General features: G+C 44.0%; 1 protein-coding gene and 1 long non-coding RNA gene across 3 annotated transcripts in view; one reads left to right on the forward strand and one right to left on the reverse strand.

The window, feature by feature from the left end:
• Window positions 1–21801, forward strand: part of CKMT2 (creatine kinase, mitochondrial 2) — a 36770-nt gene that overhangs the window by 3963 nt on the left and 11006 nt on the right. The window contains exons 2-8 of one of the 2 annotated variants that reach the window (XM_030323881.1): window positions 13224–13395; window positions 15065–15263; window positions 16627–16722; window positions 17094–17315; window positions 19422–19507; window positions 20375–20498; window positions 21186–21320. In XM_030323881.1, coding sequence (XP_030179741.1) covers window positions 13244–13395; window positions 15065–15263; window positions 16627–16722; window positions 17094–17315; window positions 19422–19507; window positions 20375–20498; window positions 21186–21320 — 1014 coding nt within the window. In that variant the 5' untranslated portion in view covers window positions 13224–13243. Of the gene's footprint in view, window positions 1–13213; window positions 13396–15064; window positions 15264–16626; window positions 16723–17093; window positions 17316–19421; window positions 19508–20374; window positions 20499–21185; window positions 21321–21801 lie in introns of both variants that reach the window. The other variant, XM_030323889.1, reaches the window with a different exon arrangement.
• The window catches only part of LOC115519989, a 45289-nt gene continuing 41699 nt past the window's right edge, over window positions 18212–21801 (reverse strand). The window contains exon 3 of the long non-coding RNA XR_003970654.1: window positions 18212–21434. This is a non-coding gene — a long non-coding RNA (uncharacterized LOC115519989). The remainder of the gene's footprint in view (window positions 21435–21801) is intronic.

Consider the following 21801-nt stretch of genomic DNA (forward strand, 5'->3'; position numbering starts at 1 on the left):
TTTTCAATCACGAAGTTAGATATGCTGTTTTTACAAGTGACACAATACAGAGTTCTATGAAGAAAAATTAGTAGTCTGCTTCCCCCCAGTCTGTTGCTCTGAAGTAACCCTTTTAGCAGTTTGAATAACTAGTGTGAATAACCTTCAATACTTATGTTCACTTAAATATATGCAAATGCATATATATTTATATTGTTATAAAACTGGAACCATTCCTAGTCATTATTAAGCAAGTAGTTTTTCCTGTGAGCCTAAAAATATGGCATAAATGTTTATCCAGGTTAAGTGGAGGTGGTTTTAACTAATTCTTGAATAGCTGAGGAATATTCCACTGTCTGAATGTGCCACACTTACTACAACCCTTCTGATGGGCGGGTGACCTCCAGGTTTTGTTTATTTGTTTGCCACTACAAACAGTGCTCCCTCATCCTGGGACTCTCTTCTTATGTACTGGCAGCTGTATTGCTGCAGGATGGATTCCCAAAGTGTGATGCCGGGCCAGTGGGTATGCGCATGTTCATAGATGTTTCTTGGTTCACTTTCCAAAATGGTTGTAGCGGCTCACTGAGCAGTCCAGGTGATTCTGTTCACAGCAGATGAGGGGAGGGCCCTGCAGAGCCACACCCTGTGTCAACTCCTGCCTCCCTAACCCTCTTGCAGGAGCCTTTTGAGACCTAAAGAAAGCCTCTCCTTGTCCTTTGCATGGGCCTTTATTTACTGCTTCCCCACAGCTTTATTGCAGTGAAATTGACATATGACAGTGTATAATTTTAAAGTATACAGTTGGGTACATGTTTCTCTTGTCCAGTGGTTGCCAGCATAGCACTAGCTAACACCTTGATAGCATCCCATAATTACCATTTCTGTTTTGTGGTGAGAACATTTAAGATCTACCCTCTGAGCAACTTTTGAGGATATAATACAGTGTTATTAATTATACTCATTATAGTACACATTAGATACTCAGGTTTTTAGTTTTGTAACTGGAAATGTGTACCTTGGACCAACATCTGTCCACGTCCTCCATTCCCCATCCCTAGTAACCACCACTGTACTCTGTTTCTAGGAGTTCATTTTTTAGGTCCCATATAAGTGATATCATACAGTATTCCTTGTTTGACTTAAGTATAAATATAAATATAAATATAAATATAAATATAAATATAAATATAAATATATATACGGACCACATCTTCTGTATCCATTCATCCTTTGGCAGACCCTGGGTTGTTTCCATATTGTGACTGTTGTGAAAAATGCTCTAATGGACACAAAGATGCAGATGACTCTTTGAGATACTGATTGCATTTCCTTTGAACATATAACCAGCAGTGGGAATGCTGATCATATCGTAGTTCTATTTAATTTTTGAGTTATCTACATAATGTTTTCCATAGGGGCTATACCAATCCGTTTACATTCCCACCAACAGTGCATAAAGGTTCCCTTTTTCCACATCCTCACAAATAGTTACATCTTGATTTTATTTTATCTTTTTTACTGAAGTATAATTAACATACAGTGTTATATCAGTTTCCGGTGTACAACATGATTCAACAATTCAGTACATTGCTCTGTGGTCATCACAATAAGCGTAGTCGCCACCTGTCACTAAACAATGTTATTAGTATTATTGACTATATTCCCTATGCCGTACTTTTCATCTCTGTAACTTATTTCATAACTGAAATTTTGTACCTCTTAATCCCCACCCATCATGTATTTCATCCATCCCCCACCCATCTCCCTTCTGACAACTACCAGTTTGTTCTCTGTATTTAAGAGTCTATTTGTTTTTGTCTCTTTTTTCTTGGTTCAGTTGTTTTATTTCTTCAGTTCTACATATAAGTGAAATCGTGTGGTATTTTTCTTTTTCTCTCTTACTTATTTCACTTCACATTATTAGGTCCACCCATGTTGCTGCAGATGGCAAGATCTCCTGCTTTTTTATGACTGAGTAATATTCACGTGTGTGTGTGTGTGTGTGTGTGTGTGTGTGTGTGTGTGTATACACACCTCTCTTCTTTATCCATTCATCTATTCATGGGCAGTTGGGTTGTTTCCGTATCTTAGCTATTGTAAATAATGTTGCAATAAACATGGAACTACACATATCTCTTTGAATTATTACTTGTTTTCTTTGGGTAAATACCCAGTAGTAAAATTACTGGGTTCTGTGGTATTTCTATTATCAGTCTTTTGAGGAACTCCCATACTATTTTCCACAGTGGCTGTGCCAATTTGCATTCCCACCAACAGTGCACCAAGGGTTCCTTTTTCTCTACATATTTACCAACACTTGTTATTTCTTGTCTTTTTGATTATAGCCACTCTGATACATATAAGGTGCTATCTCATTGTGGTTTTGATTTGCATTTCCCTTGTGATTAGTGATAGAGCATCTTTTCATGTGTCTTTGGGCCATCTGCATAGCATGGATCTTTATTTAGTGGTGTCCACAGAAACAAAATTTCTGATTTGGAGTAGCTAAGTGTAATCATCCTGTAGAAAAGGTCCTGCACTCCAGCCTCGGGGTGCCCTGGGCAAGCAGCAGACCTACGAAGTCCCTGTAGATGGGGCCGAGAAGGAGAAGATATCAGGTCAGGGCTGAAGAAAATGAGCGTGCCTGGGAGGAAACTACAGTTACCAGAAGGGTTGCAGTCTGGAGGGCAGAAACAGCGCATCCCTGAAGTACCAGGCATCCTTGGGACAGTGAGGAGCCTAGGGACAAGGCTCAGTCTTGGCTGTGCAAACCCAGGATAACCCCAGAAGACAGCCTGACCCAGAAAGTGGCCTGAGAAAGCACCCTGGGAAGAACCTTACGTGGCTCCAGGCAGGCTCCACAATCATCCCCTTGACCTTCCCAGGTCACTGGTAGGTACTTTCTGTGTGTTCAGTTGGTAACCCTGTCAGTCGTAAGGAGTGAAGAAGCCCTCAGACCACTTCCCTGGGACAAAGCTGGGCTGTTTGCTGAGGTGAAGGGACAATGTTCTCAAACACAGTGGCAGCAGGTAGGGGTAACCTCTCAAAAGTAGCACAAAGTAATATTAACAAAAGTGGACACATGTTCAGCCCTTAATAAGTGCCAGATACTGTTGTCCAGGTTGCACATGGACTTCCTTTTTAATCCTTTCTCATTTTTATTATTTTCATTTTATATTTGAGAAAAGTAAGACTTGGAAAGCAAAGTAAACCTTTCTCAAGACAGTAGAGAATTATAAGTGGCAGAGCTGGATATAAATCCAGGATTCTGGCTTCAGAGCCTCCAATCATGATACTACACCTGTGTCTGTTTGTTGTCACTAGTTCCCTGTCACTCTCTGGTGTCCAAACAGGGCCTGGGTGAGCACCCAGGAAGGCTGAATGAGAGGATTTAGAAACAGGGTGGATAGCTGGACAATTGCCATCCTTTCCAGACTAGACCTCTCTTATAAGCCCTCAATCACATTAAAGGACATTCCCTCCAGGGGTGCCTGGCTGGCTCAGTTGGTAGAGCATGCAACTCTTGATCTTGAGGTTGTGTGTTCAAGCCCCATGTTGGGGGTAGAGCTTACTTTAAAGAAAGGAAAGAAAGAAAAGAAAGACATTCCTTCCAGAATACATCACAGACCCCTTCTGTTCAACCTGATCGTCCTGTCTTTGCCTGACCCCAAGGCTGCTCCCCAGCCAAGATTCCCAGTCAAGTGAAATTCTCAAGTCAGAAGAAATTCTTAGTCCACACCTGATTGGTCAAAAAAGCCCTGTGGGCCCACGCACTAAGTATCTCGGAAATTCTGCCATCTATCTCCATGAAACCTTCCCCACCACCATGGGGAGAAGCCTGGAGAATCTCCTGCTTAGTTTATTCCAGGACACTAGGACATCATTTCGCTGCCTCTAGACCCCTTTCCCTTCGTCACCAATTTAGTAACATCAGCCACAAGAACTTTTTTTTTAAGTTTATTTATTTATTTTGAGAAAGAGATGAGCAGGAGAGGGTCAGAGAGAGAGGGAGAGTCCAAAGCAGGCTCTGCACTGTCAGCACAGGGCCTGACACAGAGCTCGAACCCACGAACCGCGAAATCATGATGTGAACTGAAATCAAGAGTCAGATGCTCAACCAACTGCGCCACCCAGGCACCCTGAGCCAGAAGAACGACTAATGCCTTTATGTCAGTATTTGTGCTAAGGGCTCATTTAATCCTCACAAAACCTCTATGAGTAGGGCCTATGATTAGCCTTATTGTACAGGTGAGGAAACTGAGCAACACTTCTCAAACAATTTGTGGCAAAAGCTGTTATTAATATCTAATCCATAGTACACCAATACATTTGTAAAACACAATAAGGCACAATTACTAGAAAAATAAAAGACCCACAAAATACCAGCTTGAATTTTCTTCATTAAAATTTCTCTATCAATGTGTCATAAGTGTTCTAAATGCTTACTCTCAGTTTCTATACTTCTCTCATCATGAAATGGTTTAACAGTCCACAGACCACACCTTGGCAGCGTTAGTCTGGAGCCAACCTTCCATAAATCTAGTAAAATTATTCCTCTGCGAAAAACCCTGTCCTTTGACCATCTCGGAATCAAGTTCCAGGTTTCACAGTGACGTTCTTCTTGTTCTGGCTTCTACAGCTCTCTCTGCAGTCTCTACCCCTGCCTTTGACCTCCCTGGCTGCCCACTGCCCTCATGACTCCCTGCCTCTGCATGTTCTCCTCTGTCTGCAGTGTCCTCCTGGCAAAGTGACATCCCCAGAGGTTTTTCACCTTCTCCAGAAAAATCCTCCTGATCCTCCAGCAGACTTAGGTCTTCTCCCCTGTTAATTCTCTTTGCTCATGTCACTTGTGATTATAATCTGTTTTTACAATGATCTCTCACTCTGTCTCTCTTACCAGACCATGAACTTCGGGAGGGTAGCCCCAGTATCTGACACAGGAATTGATTCTCTAATGTTGTTCAATGGATGGATAGTCAGACAGGTGGACAAACGGGTGGATGAATAAATGAGATTGAAGGCTAGCTCTCAGGCTGCAGTGTGACCCTCTCCACTGCATTCACACTTTGCATTGGTCACTCACTGAGGGGTTGGCCTTGACCTCATTCGCATGTGTCCCTCAAAGCTACAGGTGTTCTAGAATGTAGAATCAGTCAAGGTTGTCCCTAAATCATGGGGTTTTCCTTGGACCTTTGGGGATAGGCAGCCACCACAAATCCTAGGCAGATTCAGTCCCAGTTTAATTCAACTCTAGAAATTTTAGGGCAATTATTTTCCATAGAGTCCCTCCAAAGCCCAATTTAGGTTAGTGACATTGGCCCAGGATGCTGGGTCTTCATCCTGCTGATTCTGGACCCAGGCAGAGAACAGGGGTATAGTTAGCCTTGATTCCTGTCTCCCTTTCTACAGCATTCAAAGGTAGATTAAGTCTCATGTGTACTAAGGGCAATGGCCATTCTCCCACTTGGAAGATGCCTGGAAAGCAGCTGGCCAGAAAGAGGCAATGCATGCAGGCATCCACAGCCGTGTTTATGCACGTGGGTGTGCAGTGTTGGTCATTGTTTTTGCTCTAATCCTTTGTGGTTTGTGACCTGGTACCAGTCACAGGGCAGGCAAGGGCAAGAAATACCTTGGTCTGAATAACACAAGACAAGTACATTGTAGCTGAATGGTGTGGTCCCAAATCAGACTGTGGTCTCCCAGGAGCTCCCAAGGGGCTCTGGCTTCCCTGGTAGAACACCTCTCCCATGACTTAGAGTGGCCCAGGAATGGTGCTGCTTAAGAGCATAGACTGTGAGAACAAACTGCTGGCCTTGAATTCCAGGAGCAAGTTATGTTACCTTTCTTTACCTCCATTTGCCCATCTGTAAAGTGGGGATAATAAGAACATCAACCGGAGCACCTGGGTGGCTCAGTTGTTTGAGCTTCTGACTTCAGGTTAGGTCATGATCTGGAGGTTCATGAGTTTGAGCCCATACCATCAACATGGAGCCCCAAGCACGGATTATTATCCCCCAAGCAGAGATTCTCTCTCTCTCTCTCTCTCTCTCTCTCTCTCTCTCTCTCTATTTCTTTCTCTCTGCCCCTCCCTCTAAACAAACAAACAAACTTAAAAAAAAAAAAAAAAGAGCATCAACCTCATGAGTCTGTTGTGAGGATTGAATGGGCTAATAGCCATAAAGCCCAGCACATGAGTGCTACATAGGAATTTCCCCCTCAGACTCTGAGCTCTGTAAAACCTGTCCCATAATAAACACTTAAATATTTATCAAAATAAAATAAAAAGATACCTATCATCACCACCTCATCATCCTGTCTTCCCACTCCCTTCATCGCTGCTCACTGTGACTTCTCTCCACCTGAAGCACGTCAGTGTCATTCACAGTGACTTTGACCCACACCACCGGACTACTTCTGGGAGTTCGCTGTCAAGATGTTCCTGGAGGGTGGAAGAAGCATTGAGTGTACACCCTTTGGTTCTGCTTTCCCTCAGGGGTGCCCAGAATGATGCCTGTGTGTTGGCTGGCAATTTGGCCGTGAGCTCCCTGTGGAAACCCTGACTGAGAGAAACCATTCAGTATCCCTAAGAAACCATGAAGGACCAACGCAGCTGGAACTGACTAGCAGCTACATTCCTTGGGAGACCAGAGGTTGGCTCCATCCAAACGTACTGTAGTTTTGATTATTAAATCTTATAAGTAAAAACACAATCTTCATTTAAATGAGTGCCTACTAAAACTCTATATGTACTTTACCTTCATCTGTGTGACCTTGAGCTGTTTGTTAACCTCTGTCTTTGAGTTCCCTCATCTGTGACATGGGGCAAGATATTTGCTCCTCAAGGCTGTTGTGGAGAAAGTACCTGGTGCTTAGACATACTCCCTAATTTTGATTTGCCCCCCTTATTGAGACATGGGAAAATTTTCAATAATTATGTAACAGTGAAATGGGTTGCTCTGGGAACTGGTGAGATGCCCTGCTCTACTGGTGTTGGAGGAAGGCTGAGGGAAAGGGGGTGCCTGCACTCCGGCCAACTACTGAAGTCCCTTTGACTCTGAGTCACCATGTTCATTCTCTCACTTAGCATTTATGGCAAACCTTCATGCACAGGCCAGTGGGCTTGAGAAGCAAGAAGAATTGTGACCTCGTCCTATGGTCATTGGGTCTTGTCTCTATGAAGTGTGGGATCAGTTCTGAGGGATGTCCACCCTTGGCTGGGGCCCTGCTGAGCTGCTGACGCAGTACTCCCCCACCCATAGGAAGGGGAGAAAACAAAATTATTGCTTCTTAGTGAAAAAAAGGGAAAGAGCCCCTCCCCTTTTCTTAGAGCATTTTCTTTAGAAAACTTGTAAGTTCTTTCTCTGTCCCTTTGAGATATATATAAATCTTATTAAGAGTAAGCAAGGATCCATCCAGTTTTACAACCTAGAAATGTTTTTCTTGAGGGCCTGGGAGCATTTCTTTGAAATGTATACATCAAGAAGGATAGGCCCCTACCTCCCAGTCTCAAGATGCCAGGCTTCAAGTTGTAAAACTACCTGCTGTCATAGCAACAAGAGAAGCTTATTTTTCTTTTGGGTAGAGGCAATTAGCTAACACAAATGGCCACCCCAGTTTGAGACGAATTTAGAATAAGCTCTGTGTGACAAATAATGCTGTTATGTCCTCTTACTTGAGTTACCTCGAGAGCATGTATGTAACAGCCGTATCTGCATGGCTCAATAAAAGGGTGAGATTTGGTTCTGTTTTTGCAACGTCTTTTAGGAGACTGCCTGTAATATGTATCACAGTCTGGCTTAGTGCGTAGTCAGCAATAAATTTCTTCTCTTTCTTTCCTATAATTTGTGGAGAGGCATTTCTGGATGACAGATTTTAGTTAAATTTCCCCAACACCCAGCACTGGCTCCTCGTCTGCCGTCTCCTTCCCCGCCTGCCGGCTCAGTCAGAGAATTCCTGCTGGAAGGAAGAGAATGTATGTTAGGCTTCTTGCTCTGCCTGGAGGCTTTGCCTGTTGTCTGTGGGACAGCCTCTACTGGATCTCCCTTGGAAACAGCTGAAGTCAGGCTCAATTGGCTCTGAGAGTTCAGTTGGTTATGGCAGAGAGATCAGAGGCCTGCACTGGGCTCCTCTCCCATGGGCAGCTTGTAGAGACCCGGAACTTGAGCAAGGAAATGCTGAAATCCAGCCTACTCGTCTCGCTTGGTTGCTTTTATGATAGGATTTCAAAAGCAATGGCTGAAATGGATGTGTTTCATATAAGTAGACTTTTTTTTTTTTTTCCCCTTAAGTTTTGACCGAGGAAGCTAGCTTACAAAATTGATTCTAAGTTGGCTTGGATACCAGGCCTGGGGCTTCATAGCAAATTAAAAGTGCAAATTACTTGGGAGCAAAGGAGCCAGGCAAGAGGGGTAAAGTGCCTTTGGGAATAGCTCAAGGTAAAGGGTCCATTCCCTTAGAACTACATGCATTGTCTGAAAGGACATAAGCAGGAGGCTGGTAAGATTTCCTCCTCCTGGAAATCAGGCAAAGCACTGCTCACAAATAATTAAGTCAGAGAAGAAATGTTTATTGAGCAGCTATTATGTTTAAGGATCCCATCATTAAAGATTTTGGCCATCAGCTGGGAAGACAATGCTAACATAGTAAGCAGTTCCTTAACATGCCAGGAGATATATGACAGTTGAGTTCACTAACAGGTGTCAAAACACTGTGTAGGGTTACATGCAGTTGAATGAGCAGCCCACGAGGGCTTTGGAAATTCAGAGAGAAAGCAGTCACCTTGGGCTAGAGGGGCACAGAGAAGTTTTGTGCAGACTGAGGCACCAGGCTATGGTTCAGTCAGGAGAAAGATGGAGAGTAAAGTCCAAATTAGAGGGGCAGGAAGAAACAATACTTTAACCAAACAGTAATGATTTTACAAAAACAAATTTGTGTAATTTATTGCATTATCACAAAACCACATATAAGTAAACTGATATTTTAAAATATATCTTATTTTATATTATATATATATATAGACACTAGAATATTAGATATATGGTATAATATTATATCTATATTACAGAGATTGGTACTGAGATCTACAGCTCTCAACCTGAGAGTCAGGCTGGGGCACTGTGTGTGGTGTTTGGGGCACCCATGACAGTCCCTGTGTGTGTACATGTGCCACGTGAGCTTTCCCAAAATTCCTAATGAGTTTATTTAGTTGACACTTGTGCCTCTCCCCCCAGATAAGTCAGGATTCCTCTCCCAGGGAACACTGGCCACTGAGTATCATAACGCTGAGGGAAAGTGGCTTCTAAACTTCTGTTGCCTGTGTTCCTGTGCCCATCTGTTCAGCTCTCTGGCCTCGCATCCCCCACTCTATCCACTTAGTTGACGCCCGCATTCTCATGTGGATCCCGGCAGCCTCAGAGTGGCTTCCTACCCCAGCAAGAAGCTTACAATTCATTTATGAAATAATGCTACTGGGAGCCTACCAAGTGCCAGGTGCTGTGCTAAGCAATGGTGATGCAACCGTGAGCAAAGGAACCAAGTCCCTTCCTTTGGGGTTTATAATTTATTTGGGGGAGATGGTCAATAAAAAAGAAAACAGATAAAATAATTATAGGTGGGGATGAGTGCCAAGATGGAAACAGACAGGGTATTATTCAGAGAAACTGGGAATGATGCCGAATTTCAAGCAAGCTGTCAGGCAAAAAGAACAGCAAAAACCAAAACCTTAAAGTGGATCCCTCTCTCCCTGTGGTGAGGGTGCCTGGATGCAGAGGCCTTTGTCCCTGGAGAAGCACCACAGCTGCTCTGGCCCCTCATCTCCTGTCTCCAGCCATCTCTTCACAGAACAGTTCAGTATGTTACACTAATGCTTGGGGCATGGAGAGAACCAAAAAAATTAAAAAGCTTTGCAAGGAAACCTCAGATTATTTTACACGTCAAACCTCTGTCCTGATGGTTTCACAAGATATACTGACTTATAAAATCACCATGTTTAGAAACTAGGCAAAGCCAAATAGCGACCACTTTGGTGGACATGGATTATCTCTTATATACCTTTTTCCAGCTTATTTATGCCACATGTTACCTATCATCTTACCATCTGTGTAGGTAACAAATCCAGCCTCTTCTAAGTAGAGGCTTCAGCTGTAGATAGTGCTTATGTAATATTTGGGGCCTTCTGGGTAAAGTAAAGCAATGTTCTTCCTGTGTAGCTTAAAAAAATTTTTTTTTCAATGTTTATTTATTTTTGAGAGACAGAGACAGAGCATGAGCTGGGGAGGGGCAGAGAGAGAGAGAAAGAGAGAGAGAGAGAGAGAGAGAGAGAGAGAGAGAGAGAGAATGAATGAATCCCAAGCAGGCTCTGCCCTGTTAGCACAGAACCTGACGCAGGGCCCGACCTCACAAACGGCCAGATCAGGACTTGAGCTGAAATCAAGAGTCGGATGCTTAACCGACTGAGCCACCCAGGCGTCCTGAAGAAAAAATGGTTTTAATGCAAGCCTGGCTGTGGCTCTTTGGGGAGCAGCTGTACCCAGGGTCCCCAGGCTACTCAATGAGACCCTTGGCTCAGTCTCACTCCCAAGTGTATCAATTGGGACCTCAACCGTGAAATTCATTGTTCCTGCGTGTCTTGAAGAGTGAACGACATAGAGTCAATGATGTACGAATCTTCACTAAAACTTTGTGTCAGAATCACAGAAAGAGCACTGAGGACTTTGAGCTCCAGGATTGCTTTGCTTGCTGCACCCAAAGCCTCCGCAGGATTACTGGCAGGGATCCTACGCCATTGCTCGGACAGGAGTACAATGTTGGAACTCTTGGATGTAAATTAACGTTATTTCCAAAACCAGAATCTAGATAAGATGACATTTCAAACATTAATATTCTGAGTCAGACACCCTCCTACACCTCATCCTCACAGGAAGGCCTTTGAAGACCACTGGTTGTCAGCTGGCTACACACAGACACCATTCCCTCCCCTTCCTCCTGACTCTGCTCAAGATTTATCTTCTCAGGGCGCCTGGGTGGCTCAGTCGGTTGAGTGTCTGACTTCGGCTCAGGTCATCATCTCATGGTTCATGAGTTCCAGCCCCGCGTCAGGCTCTCTGCTGCCCACACAGAGCCTGCTTGTCCCCAGTCTCTCTGCCCCTCCCCTACTTGTGCTCTTTCTCTCTCTCAAAAATAAATACACATTAAAAAAAAAAAATTGACCTTCTCAAACAGACTCTGATGTGAATACATACTTGTGTACAAGCAAATTAAGGAAAGAAAAATAAAGATGACATTTGAGTCAACCTCAGAAACAGATGCATTTCTTTGTTTGTCTGAACTGTCCTAGCTTATTTTTTGGCCCATATATTGCTTGAAAAGCATTTGGACAAAGCTTCTTTTACTTTGACAAGTTCTCTGATAAATCTCAGAGATGACAGCATTGCCTTTCTGCTCAGGGAGTAGACTGGAGGGTGTGGACAAAGGTGAAACAGACCCTATAGATGGAGGTTAGTGTTGCCTGCCACACCCGAGGGTCAGGAAGTATCAGTGCAGTTCTTGGAGAAGCCCTCACCTACTCTTGGATAGAGACCAATAGTAATAGCCCAGGTTGTGTGATGGGATTAATGTTGGGCCATTACAAATCCCTAGGACATCTTGAAGAATGGCCCATTTCTCTTGCCTATTGATTAATAAAGTGATTGCTGTTGTCTTTAAGACTTAGGGAATTGTTTTGAGGCATTAGCATAGAGGAAAGGCTCTCTGATTTCCTGGGCTAAAAAAAAAAAAAAAAAAAAGTCCTCACTTTTTTCAAGGACTTTGGTGCCTTTTGTTGAGACGTTCAAGTTTCCCTATAGTATTGCTTAAAATGATGTTAAATAGAGACTTCCAGGTGGAGACCCTGGAAGCATAAAAAGTTCAGACTGATCCCAGTTCCAAAATGCAATCATGGAAGAGAGTGGATCTCCAAAGCGAATTGTGTGTAAGCCATGTCACCCTGACCTTATTAAAAGTCTGTCTTCCATTGGGTGGCCCAGGGTTTCAGCCACAGCCATACAGTGGGCTCTCTGCACCATCCAACCCAGCCAAGCTTGGAGGATCTTGAAACAGAGTCTCTGGAACCTTCTCAATTTTAGGGAAAAAAATTCGCACTCCATGTATGTGGACATCCTAGAGATCAGTATAATGCAAGAGTACTTAGAGTGACCTGCTCTATTGCTCTCTACTCAACAACGCATATTAAAAAGCTCCCAGCTGGGTGATGATGGATTAACTGGTCATTCTGATCTCTGGGCAATAGCACACACAGCAGGATATCTGTTTGGGCATGTGCTTATCCTGATTTTTATTCTTTGTTGATATCATGTAATTACTTGTTTAGATGTATATATGTTTTCTCCATTTTGTCTGTATCTCAGGCTGTCCTTATATTGTCTGCTTTTCTATTTCCTAAAGTATGTATTTTAGTGGCTCCTTTGTTACTGATCTACGCTTTCTTTTCATTCTCATTTTTGAAAGATAGTTTGATTCTCTTGGCTCCTAATTCCTCTTTGTGTGCTTGATCTTTGAGGGCTTGTTGCTTGATCTTCATCTATCTGTAGGAACCCAGAGCCTACACTGAGTATACTTACCTGATTATGCTCTGCTGGAAGCCAGAGATGGTGGGGGGGAGGGGGGGGTTGCTGACCTTGGACCACTTTAGCTCCTCTCAAGGGTCCTAATTCACTAGGGGAGTCACAGATGGAGCTCTCCAACTCACTGCTGGTATCCCAACCTTAGTGCTCAGATGGACAACCGTCCTCAAGATAACCCAAACCTCCTGGCTTGTTACTTGGAGCTGTGACACCATCTCATTTGGGGTGAGTGGAGTAGGAGGGTAGTCCTCAGAGATGTATTCTTCCAAGCCCAGGAACCTGTCTTACGCAGGCTGTCCTCAGTGTGCAATGGCAGGGTCTGACGGAGCACCTGGTGTGTCAAATAGCCAGAAACAGAAACTCTGTTGTTTCTTTTTTTCTGTATTATTACCGGAGAAAATGGCACGGACTTGAGGCAGTTTGACATTCACAATGTCTAAAACTACCCAGATTTCCCCAACCAGTGTGAAGGGGTGTGGGCAAGGAAAGAAGAAAGAGAAACACAAAGCAAACCAAAAGAGAGGTGATGGTTCCTGAAGTTCTTTCCCTTGCCTGGTGGTCTCTGTGCTATGGTAAGTGTCTATCCCGTGAGGGTGTCTAATCCCGTGTCTCTGCTTCCAGACACTCATCCAAGAGGAAGGATGGCCAGTGTCTTCTCTAAGCTGTTAACTGGCCGCAATGCTTCTCTGTTTCTTGCTACCTTGGGCACCGGGGCCCTGACCACCGGCTACCTGCTGAACCTGCAGAACCTGTGTGCTGAGGCCCGGGGGCAGCACAGGCTGTTCCCACCAAGGTAAGTCCTTTGGATTTATTTTTATTTTCTTTTTTTTTTTTCAACGTTTATTTATTTTTGGGACAGAGAGAGACAGAGCATGAACGGGGGAGGGGCAGAGAGAGGGAGACACAGAATCGGAAACAGGCTCCAGGCTCTGAGCCATCAGCCCAGAGCCTGACGCGGGGCTCGAACTCACGGACCGCGAGATCGTGACCTGGCTGAAGTCGGACGCTTAACCGACTGCGCCACCCAGGCGCCCCAAGTCCTTTGGATTTAAAAAAAAACTCCAAGTGTCAGCCAGAAATATGCTTTCCCCTGCTGGAAACTGTCAGCCAGGGTCCCTCTTTTTGCTTTTGAGAATGATTAAATCAGACTAACAGTTTTAAGACTCACTAAGCACAGTGACCTGTGGTGAACTCAAGGAAGTACAGTGTCTTCATTCCTGCCCACAACTGGTGGTCTAGTTCAACAGCAATAATAGTAATAATTAACCTTTACTGAGCATCTTTGTGTGTTAAACGCTATATATGGAGTATCTACTTTTTTCATCTTTGCATCCCTTTGTGATAAAGTGGAGGCTTAGAAAAATTAAACAGTGCCCAAGTTCACACAGCTACTGTGGCCGAGTGCAAATCCGATGACCCTGATTCTAGATCTATCCATCATCCACTGCTGTCCCATCTTCTGGAAAATGAGGCTCTAGTACTTATATGAAGCATCAGCTTTAAAGGACACCGCACAGGGAAAGTGGGGGAGTAGCATGAAGACGGACATGTTTTCTTGGCCCTTGGAACCTTGCCATGAATGAGACTGCACACACGGCATAGAGCTGGCGTGCAGTGGTGACTTGAAGAGGCTCCGCATGGGCAGGTATGGAGGAGAGAGACAAGGAAGTTCCGATGTTTCGCTCAGAGACATTCACTGGCTCTTGTGGGAATCAGAATCTCTGAGGGAGTCATCATCACCCACCATGTACTTCAGGAATTCCTGAAGGCGATTCCTTGTGTTTGAGCCCGTGATAGTCCGGAATCCCCTATCTTCAACCAGTACACATCCTAGCAAAAGATTTTATTTCACATCATTTCTTTCTGTGTACTGTTCCAACAGATACGTACTGAATGCCTATTTCAGTAGCCAGGCACTGTTCTCAGCAACACAGGAGTGTCTGCTGTCCCGGAGCTTGCGTCGTAGGTAGAGGACAGATAAATTACTGAATGTTTACGTAGCTCCATCTGCAGGTTTCTAACCTCTCTACCACAGACCGAAGGGACCAAAATGTGGCTGTTGTGTTTTAACAAAACTTTTGAGTTAAAAAAAAAAAAAAAAAAAAACAAAGTTCGCATAGGATTTCCACTTATTTTGTCATTTTCACTCTGCTCTCTCTTTTTTTTTTTTTTTTTTTTTAAGTATATGTGCTGCCGAAGCGAGCATTTCACTCTGCTCTTTACACGAACCTAAGGCAGAGTTTTGTGGGCTCCTGCAGCCGGCATCTTGGAATCCTTAAGCGGGGCCAGGTCCCTTTGTCTGGCTGTTCAGGGGACTGTGTTTTCCCTTTTTTATCTGTCTTACTTAAGTCTTGACTCCTGGTTAAAGAGAGCCTGGGGGAAGGATGGCCAGAAACAAAGCACTTTCCTAGGCCGCTTCCCTCAGGCGCTGTTCATTGAAAGCCTCTCTCGTCTGCGTGCAGTGCGGACTACCCTGATCTGCGCAAGCACAACAACTGTATGGCCGAGTGCCTCACCCCAGCCATCTACGCCAAGCTCCGCAACAAGGTGACCCCCAATGGCTACACCCTGGACCAGTGTATCCAGACTGGAGTGGACAACCCAGGCCATCCCTTCATAAAGACTGTGGGCATGGTGGCTGGTGACGAGGAGTCCTATGAGGTAAAACTATTTGCTGCTGATTCGAAAGTGGGGGAGATGCTCTGGGTCCCAGAGTTCGCCTCTTCTCTGTGGGCCCCTGTTCTGCCTGCTCGGGAAAGGTCCCATAAAGGGCAGCCAGCGTCAGCAGAACAGCTGGAATGTTCTGGACAAGGAGGTCTGTAGCTTCCCAGGGACAAGGCTTCTTTTGCTGCCACTCTAGTATCCCACCCCTTGGAGGAATGAGTTGCGTGACAGCATGCTCAGAGACTGTCAAGGGGATGAACTGGTACAGAAAAAAAAAAAAAAAAATCTTGTAATTGGTGTTGTACATTTACCAGTAAAACATTGGGGAATCGTGTGTTTGTGGCTAGACTTTATTGAGGAAGGAGGATGGTCTCTGTCTTTAGTTTTGGAGTTACTGATTGCACAGCCACTGGAGTCTCGGCTATCGAGTTCACCAAGTCTCTCCGAGAAACCCCACCGTCCCCGTGTCCTCATCCTTGAGGCAGAAGCGTAGAACGGCCTGATGCTGGTGCAGCTCAGCCACCACGCAGCCCTCTTCACAGAGCAGCCTCACTGTCGCAGCAAATTGCAGGGAGACTTCTTTGTGTCCTTCTGTTGCAGGGAGCTGAAGGCAGTCCCCTGGGAAAACAGCTATCAAGAGGAGGGAGGGCGTCCTCCTAAATAAACCAGACGGGTAGCTCAGTCACATACAGCACTGCACTACTCTGGGCTCCCAGAGTTTCAGACTGGAGCTGGCTCCCTGGACCTAGCATGCTTCCCCACCCCTGGCCTGCCCACTTCACATAGTTCCCAAATGCGGCAGGAACCCTATTAGGACTTCTCTTAATGTTATTTTCTTAAAGGATATATCTGAAGTTTTTATTAAAAAAAAAAAAAAAAAAGAAAGAAAGAAAAAAAGATTTGGCACCAGATAGTTTGGGCTGGGGATGGACTTCACAGGGTGAGCGCTCCCAGATTTGCCCTGACTGTTGCTTGTAGTGCAGCTAGCTTTCCATGAATTTATTATGTTGCTTACACTCTAGAAACTGATCATCTCTTTGGACCACAAAACTGCTTGTGTCAGCTTCTTTGATCTCACAGAGGCCAGAACTTGAGGAAAACCCTCAAATTTTAAACACAAGATTTTCTTGCTTAGTCTCATGGCAGTGAGTTTGGCAGAATCACTGGGAGGTGGTATAAGCCTATTATTATTATTGATAACCATCAATCCACTCACGCCCATTTCCTGCATGGTACCCCTGAGAATTACAGAGGAGGGCATCAACTTTGGCCCTGAAGGTAGAAAGGGGTAAATGAAAGGAATGACCTTGCAATAGATGAACGAATTAAAGAGGAAACAGGTGCATCTTCCCTCCTGCAGGTGTTTGCTGACCTTTTTGATCCTGTCATCAAACTAAGGCACAATGGCTATGACCCCAGGGTGATGAAGCACCCCACGGATCTGGATGCATCCAAGGTAGGTTGCAGCCCCATGTGTACTTTGCCGGGAAGCTGGCCTGCCAGAGCCTGAAGTGAGGAGCACCTGACAGGAGGGTGGTGTTGATCACTGAGAATTGTAAGTCTTTCCTAAAGGTTTTTTTTTTTTTTTTTTTTTTAAATCCCAAAGCTAGTGCGGTAAAGGATTCCAGATGGCATTGCATAAAGTAGCTCTGCCCCTTGTGTATAAGGCCCCGCCCCCATAATTCCAAAATGTGCTCAGCATGTCCTGCACCGTGCCTGAGGGCCCCCTGTAGGGGACCCTGAAGGTCAGAGGGTTGGAACCCACAGTGGTTGTGGCAGGACGGTAGTCCGCAGCTGGCCGTGGTAACCCTGCGCTCTGCTTGGCAGATCACACAGGGGCAGTTTGATGAGCACTACGTGCTGTCATCTCGGGTGCGTACAGGCCGCAGCATCCGCGGGCTGAGTCTGCCACCTGCCTGCACCCGGGCTGAGGGGAGGGAGGTAGAGAATGTGGCCATCACGGCCCTGGAGGGCCTCAAAGGGGACCTGGCAGGCCGCTACTACAGGCTGTCTGAGATGACGGAGCAGGACCAGCAACGGCTCATAGACGTGAGTGGCCCTTGAACCACCTGACCCTGCCTGGGGTGGGGATGCGCCCTGAGCTCTAGTTGGTACAGTGAGGTCTCACAGGAAGCCTGCTGGGACTTCATCTTGTTTAGTATAAGGAAGGAAGAGGAGGCCTTAAAACTGGAGATCAAGGGGCGCCTGGGTGGCTCAGTGGGTTGAGCATCTGACTTCTGCTCAGGTCATGATCATGGTTCATGGGCTCAAGCCTTGAGTTGGGCTTTGTGCTGACAGCTCAGAGCCTGGAGGCCGCTTCAGGTTCTGTGTCTCCCTCTCTCTCTGCCCCTCCCCTGTACCCGCTTTGTCTCTCACCCCCAAAAATAAACATTAAAAAAAATAAAAAATAAACTGGAGACCAGGCCACAAAAGTAGTCTGTGGTTACAATCTGCCGAGAAAACTCCAATAAGGAATTGGTGGGTTGGGGATCCATGGGTGGGAGTTAATAGAGGATCGCCTTGCTTGTTGATAAATAGGAACAATTAAGTGTTGGAAATCCTGTGTGTACCTGGAGGATGGTCTCCATTGACACACCCAAATAAAGTCCTGGAAAGTAAGAAAATCTGGAAAGGAAATTAGCCCTGACTCCCATTGGAGCCAGCTCTGGGATTCCTGCCACCTCCATGAGTCCTCTAAAGCTTCACTCTAACACTGGGGAAGACAAAAACCCAAGTCCTTATTTTCCCTTATTTTTTTTTAGCACAGCTGAAAAAGGATGGCAATTTCAAAAGTAACTTTTTTTTAAGTCTATTTATTGAGTGAGTGCGGCAGGGGGGACATGAGCCAGGGAGGTGCAGAGAGAGGGAGAGAGAGAGAATCCCAAGAGGACAGTGCAGAGCCTGATGCAGGGTTCAATCCCATGAATCATGAGATGATGACCTGAGCCAAAATCAAGAGTCAGACACTCAACTAGACAGAGCTATCCAAGTGCCCTTCAAGAGTAACTTTTAATTAAACTCTAAGGAAAAGCAGAAACCAGTATCTGCCATTTCAGGACATGCAACGCCACAAAATAAGTCCCACCGCCAAACCAGATGAACTAGCGTGCTTGTCTCTACAGACCACAGTCTCTTGGTCTCTGTAGCCATCAGGCCAACCCTCTGCTTGCTCTGTTAAGACAAGCCCAACTCTGCCTCAGGTAGCCACTTGAGGTTTCCAGCATCAGGTCACCAAGCCTGTTCTAATGTCTCCTACCCCTTTCACTCACAGATTATAAAGGGACTTCCCTCTCCATAATGTCTTTATTTCTTACTTCAATGTAATCATATTTGAATATTCATGTTCTTACTGTATACACACACTAAGAAAAATGCCAGTCTCTTGACACTGATTTTGATATGAAGAGTAGTGTACTGTTGTTAAAGGCACAAACTCGGAAGTCCTACAGGTCAAGATTGAATCTAGGCTCTGTCACTTCCTAGCTGCCTAATAGTTGGTAGGTTGTTTTTTTACTCTGAATCAGTTTTCCTCACTCATAAAATGATTATACTTGCCTCATAGTGTTGTGAGGATTGAAGAAAATTAAAAGCATATTAATTAATATGCAAGCACAGACTTGGCACATAGTGACCACTAAATCAATGATAGCTATTTTTATTTACAAATTATTTTACATCTCTAATACTTTGTAGTAGAAGGAATGATAATAAAAGAACCAGGAATGCCAGACACATAGAGAGAATGGTGGCTGTGGATAACAGGCTTTTCAAGATAGTGTCCCTCACTCACGGCCTACTCTGTCAGGGCATAGCACTGGTGCTGGTGGGTAAACATAATCTATAGTGATTAAGTATTTCTATCTGGGCTAAGCTAACGGTTTTTGGCCTTAGCTGTACACTAGAACCATCTGACGAGCTTTTAAAAATCCCAATGTTCAGGCCACACCCCATAACAAGTAAGACAGTCTCTGGGGGAGGGCAGGAACTGGGTATTAGTATTTTTTACAAAGCACCCAGATTATTCCAGTGGGCAGCCAAGCCTGAGAACCACTGCCTGACAGACCTCAACCAAGTTGAAATTTGGCCGCGTAGCACTTGTCCTTGTGTCTGATCTCATCCATTTCTCCTTTCTGCTTTGTCCCTTTTGGCCTGCAGGACCACTTTCTATTTGATAAGCCAGTATCCCCTTTATTAACATGTGCTGGGATGGCCCGTGACTGGCCAGATGCCAGGGGAATCTGGTATGGACATAGCATTTTCACATTTGCAATGTGTGCAGAGGATTTCCTTCAGATCACCTGCTTGTCCTAACCTGCAGTTGACAGCATGCTTGGCTTGAGCTAAATGAAGACAGTATTTGGAAATTGTGTCTGTGTATAATACCAAAGTATTGTAATGTTTCTAACATGTATAAGAATGTATGCTGGTTTATATGAATTATGCATGAGAAAAAGACTATTTTTAAGAAAAATTAGCTTCCTATTATTTGACCTCACAGAGAATCTGTTTCATGACATTAAAACAAAAGAGCAGAAAATGAAATATATTGAGGATTTAAGCAAAACCCTACAAGGAAGAATGGATATCGAGTATACACGTATTTTATCTTGGCCAACAGTCCTCAGTCCACTTTGATTCCTGTACTTTGGTAGGTTGTTATGATACTACCCAAAGGAGCGAAGTGTTCATGAGCACTTGCTCAGTGTGTGGGGACAGTAAGAATCTATGCAGCAAACATATGTGAAATATTTTATACCCCAAACATCTTGGGTTGTAGATTAAAAAAAAAATTAAGCAGCACAAGATTTTGGTTGAACTTATTAGGAGAATTAGTGTCAAAACCAAACGTTACTCATATTTGAATTATTGTCATCCATTATAATCTTGTTGGGCAAAAATATATCTTTAAGGGTTAGAGTTGGTCTTATTCTTCATTATGTCAAGGTAACATCATTTTGCACTACTTGTTCAGGCACAGTGGAAGAATTAGGGCCTTCTAGGAAATGAGGAAGGTGAAATGAAGCAATCAAGCTACAGAAGTAAAGGGAATTTTCATGTGTTGAAACAAATGTAGTTAATGTGCAACACCATATTTCTCTCTTCATTAGGCATAATTATGACAAGACATTTCTCATCTGGATTAATGAGGAAGACCATACCAGGGTAATCTCTATGGAAAAAGGAGGCAATATGAAAAGAGTATTTGAGCGATTCTGTCGTGGACTAAAAGAAGTAAGATGTTATCAGAGATTTCTGAATATTCATTAAAATAAAATCACATTTTCATTCTTGAAAGAAGACACTATGATGAATTCCAAAATGGGGCTAATATTTTCTAGGAATCATGGCACTCTTTGGGGGTAGGACTACTGGGTAGTGCTTCAAAAAATAGGTGACTTTTTTTGTTACTAGTAAGTTCCTATGCTTCCCTCCCCAGTCCAGCATGTTTTAGGGAAAAGTCTGTGGATCTTTAATTATTTTCCAATTTCTTCAACAGTGTTCTTGTCTATTCTAAGCATAGAGACAGTATAGGATGTAACTATGTTCATAAGTAAACTGACCACAACCTTACCTGCTGAGAAATCCTATATTCTCCTATTCTCACATGAAAAATAGTAACAGCAACTGACATTTATTGAATATTTAGTTTGTGCTAGATACTGTATTCGATGCTTTACATGGGCATCTAATTTAATTGGATTGGACCATTTTAATATTTTAATATTTTAAATAGTATTTAAATACTATTAATATTTTAATACTATTTTAATAATAGTAATATCATTTTCTATTAAGGAAGTAATACAAATTTACCTAAATTTCATTCACGGCAAACATACAGTACACAAGTCTCTTCCTGGTATTTGGGATGTAGTGAGTAGATGGATATTTAAGAGTTCCATTTGTTCTTTGTTGTAGGTAGAACGCCTAATCCAAGAGCGAGGCTGGGAATTCATGTGGAATGAGCGACTAGGCTACATCCTGACCTGCCCTTCGAACCTTGGCACAGGATTACGGGCTGGTGTCCATGTTAGGATCCCCAAGCTCAGCAAGGTAATGTCACGTAGCCAATAGCCCTGTCGTGTTCCATCAGGATAAGCTCAGGCATGCCTTCTTTGTGGAGGAAGAAATGGTCACTGATCATTCCTTAACCGTTACTTTCTGCACCTACAATAGAAAATAACAACAAAGGGTTAAGTTTACTTCAAAAGACACTTGTATCAGGACCAAAGGTTAAATGCTGTAAGAAAGAGATGTGGCTTCAAGAACACAGAGTTTAAATTCTCCTTCATGTTACAAGTCAGGATGGGCAGGCAGGCTGCTCTGCCTAGCCCCTTGAAGTTCCTTCCATCTCTGTCTCTCCTCGTATAGGGGTTTTCACACTTGAACCTGCAGACTCAAGGCTGGAGACTTGTAAAAACAGATAGCTTGGCTCACCTGCAATATTTGCATTTTTAACAAGTTTCCAGGTGATGCTATGCTGCTGGTCAGGGAACGGTACCTTGAGGACCACTGTCTTAGTGTCCCCTTTGCA

Source organism: Lynx canadensis, chromosome A1 (genome assembly GCF_007474595.2).
Source record: "Lynx canadensis isolate LIC74 chromosome A1, mLynCan4.pri.v2, whole genome shotgun sequence".
In the NCBI taxonomy this organism is placed as follows: Eukaryota; Metazoa; Chordata; class Mammalia; order Carnivora; family Felidae; genus Lynx; species Lynx canadensis.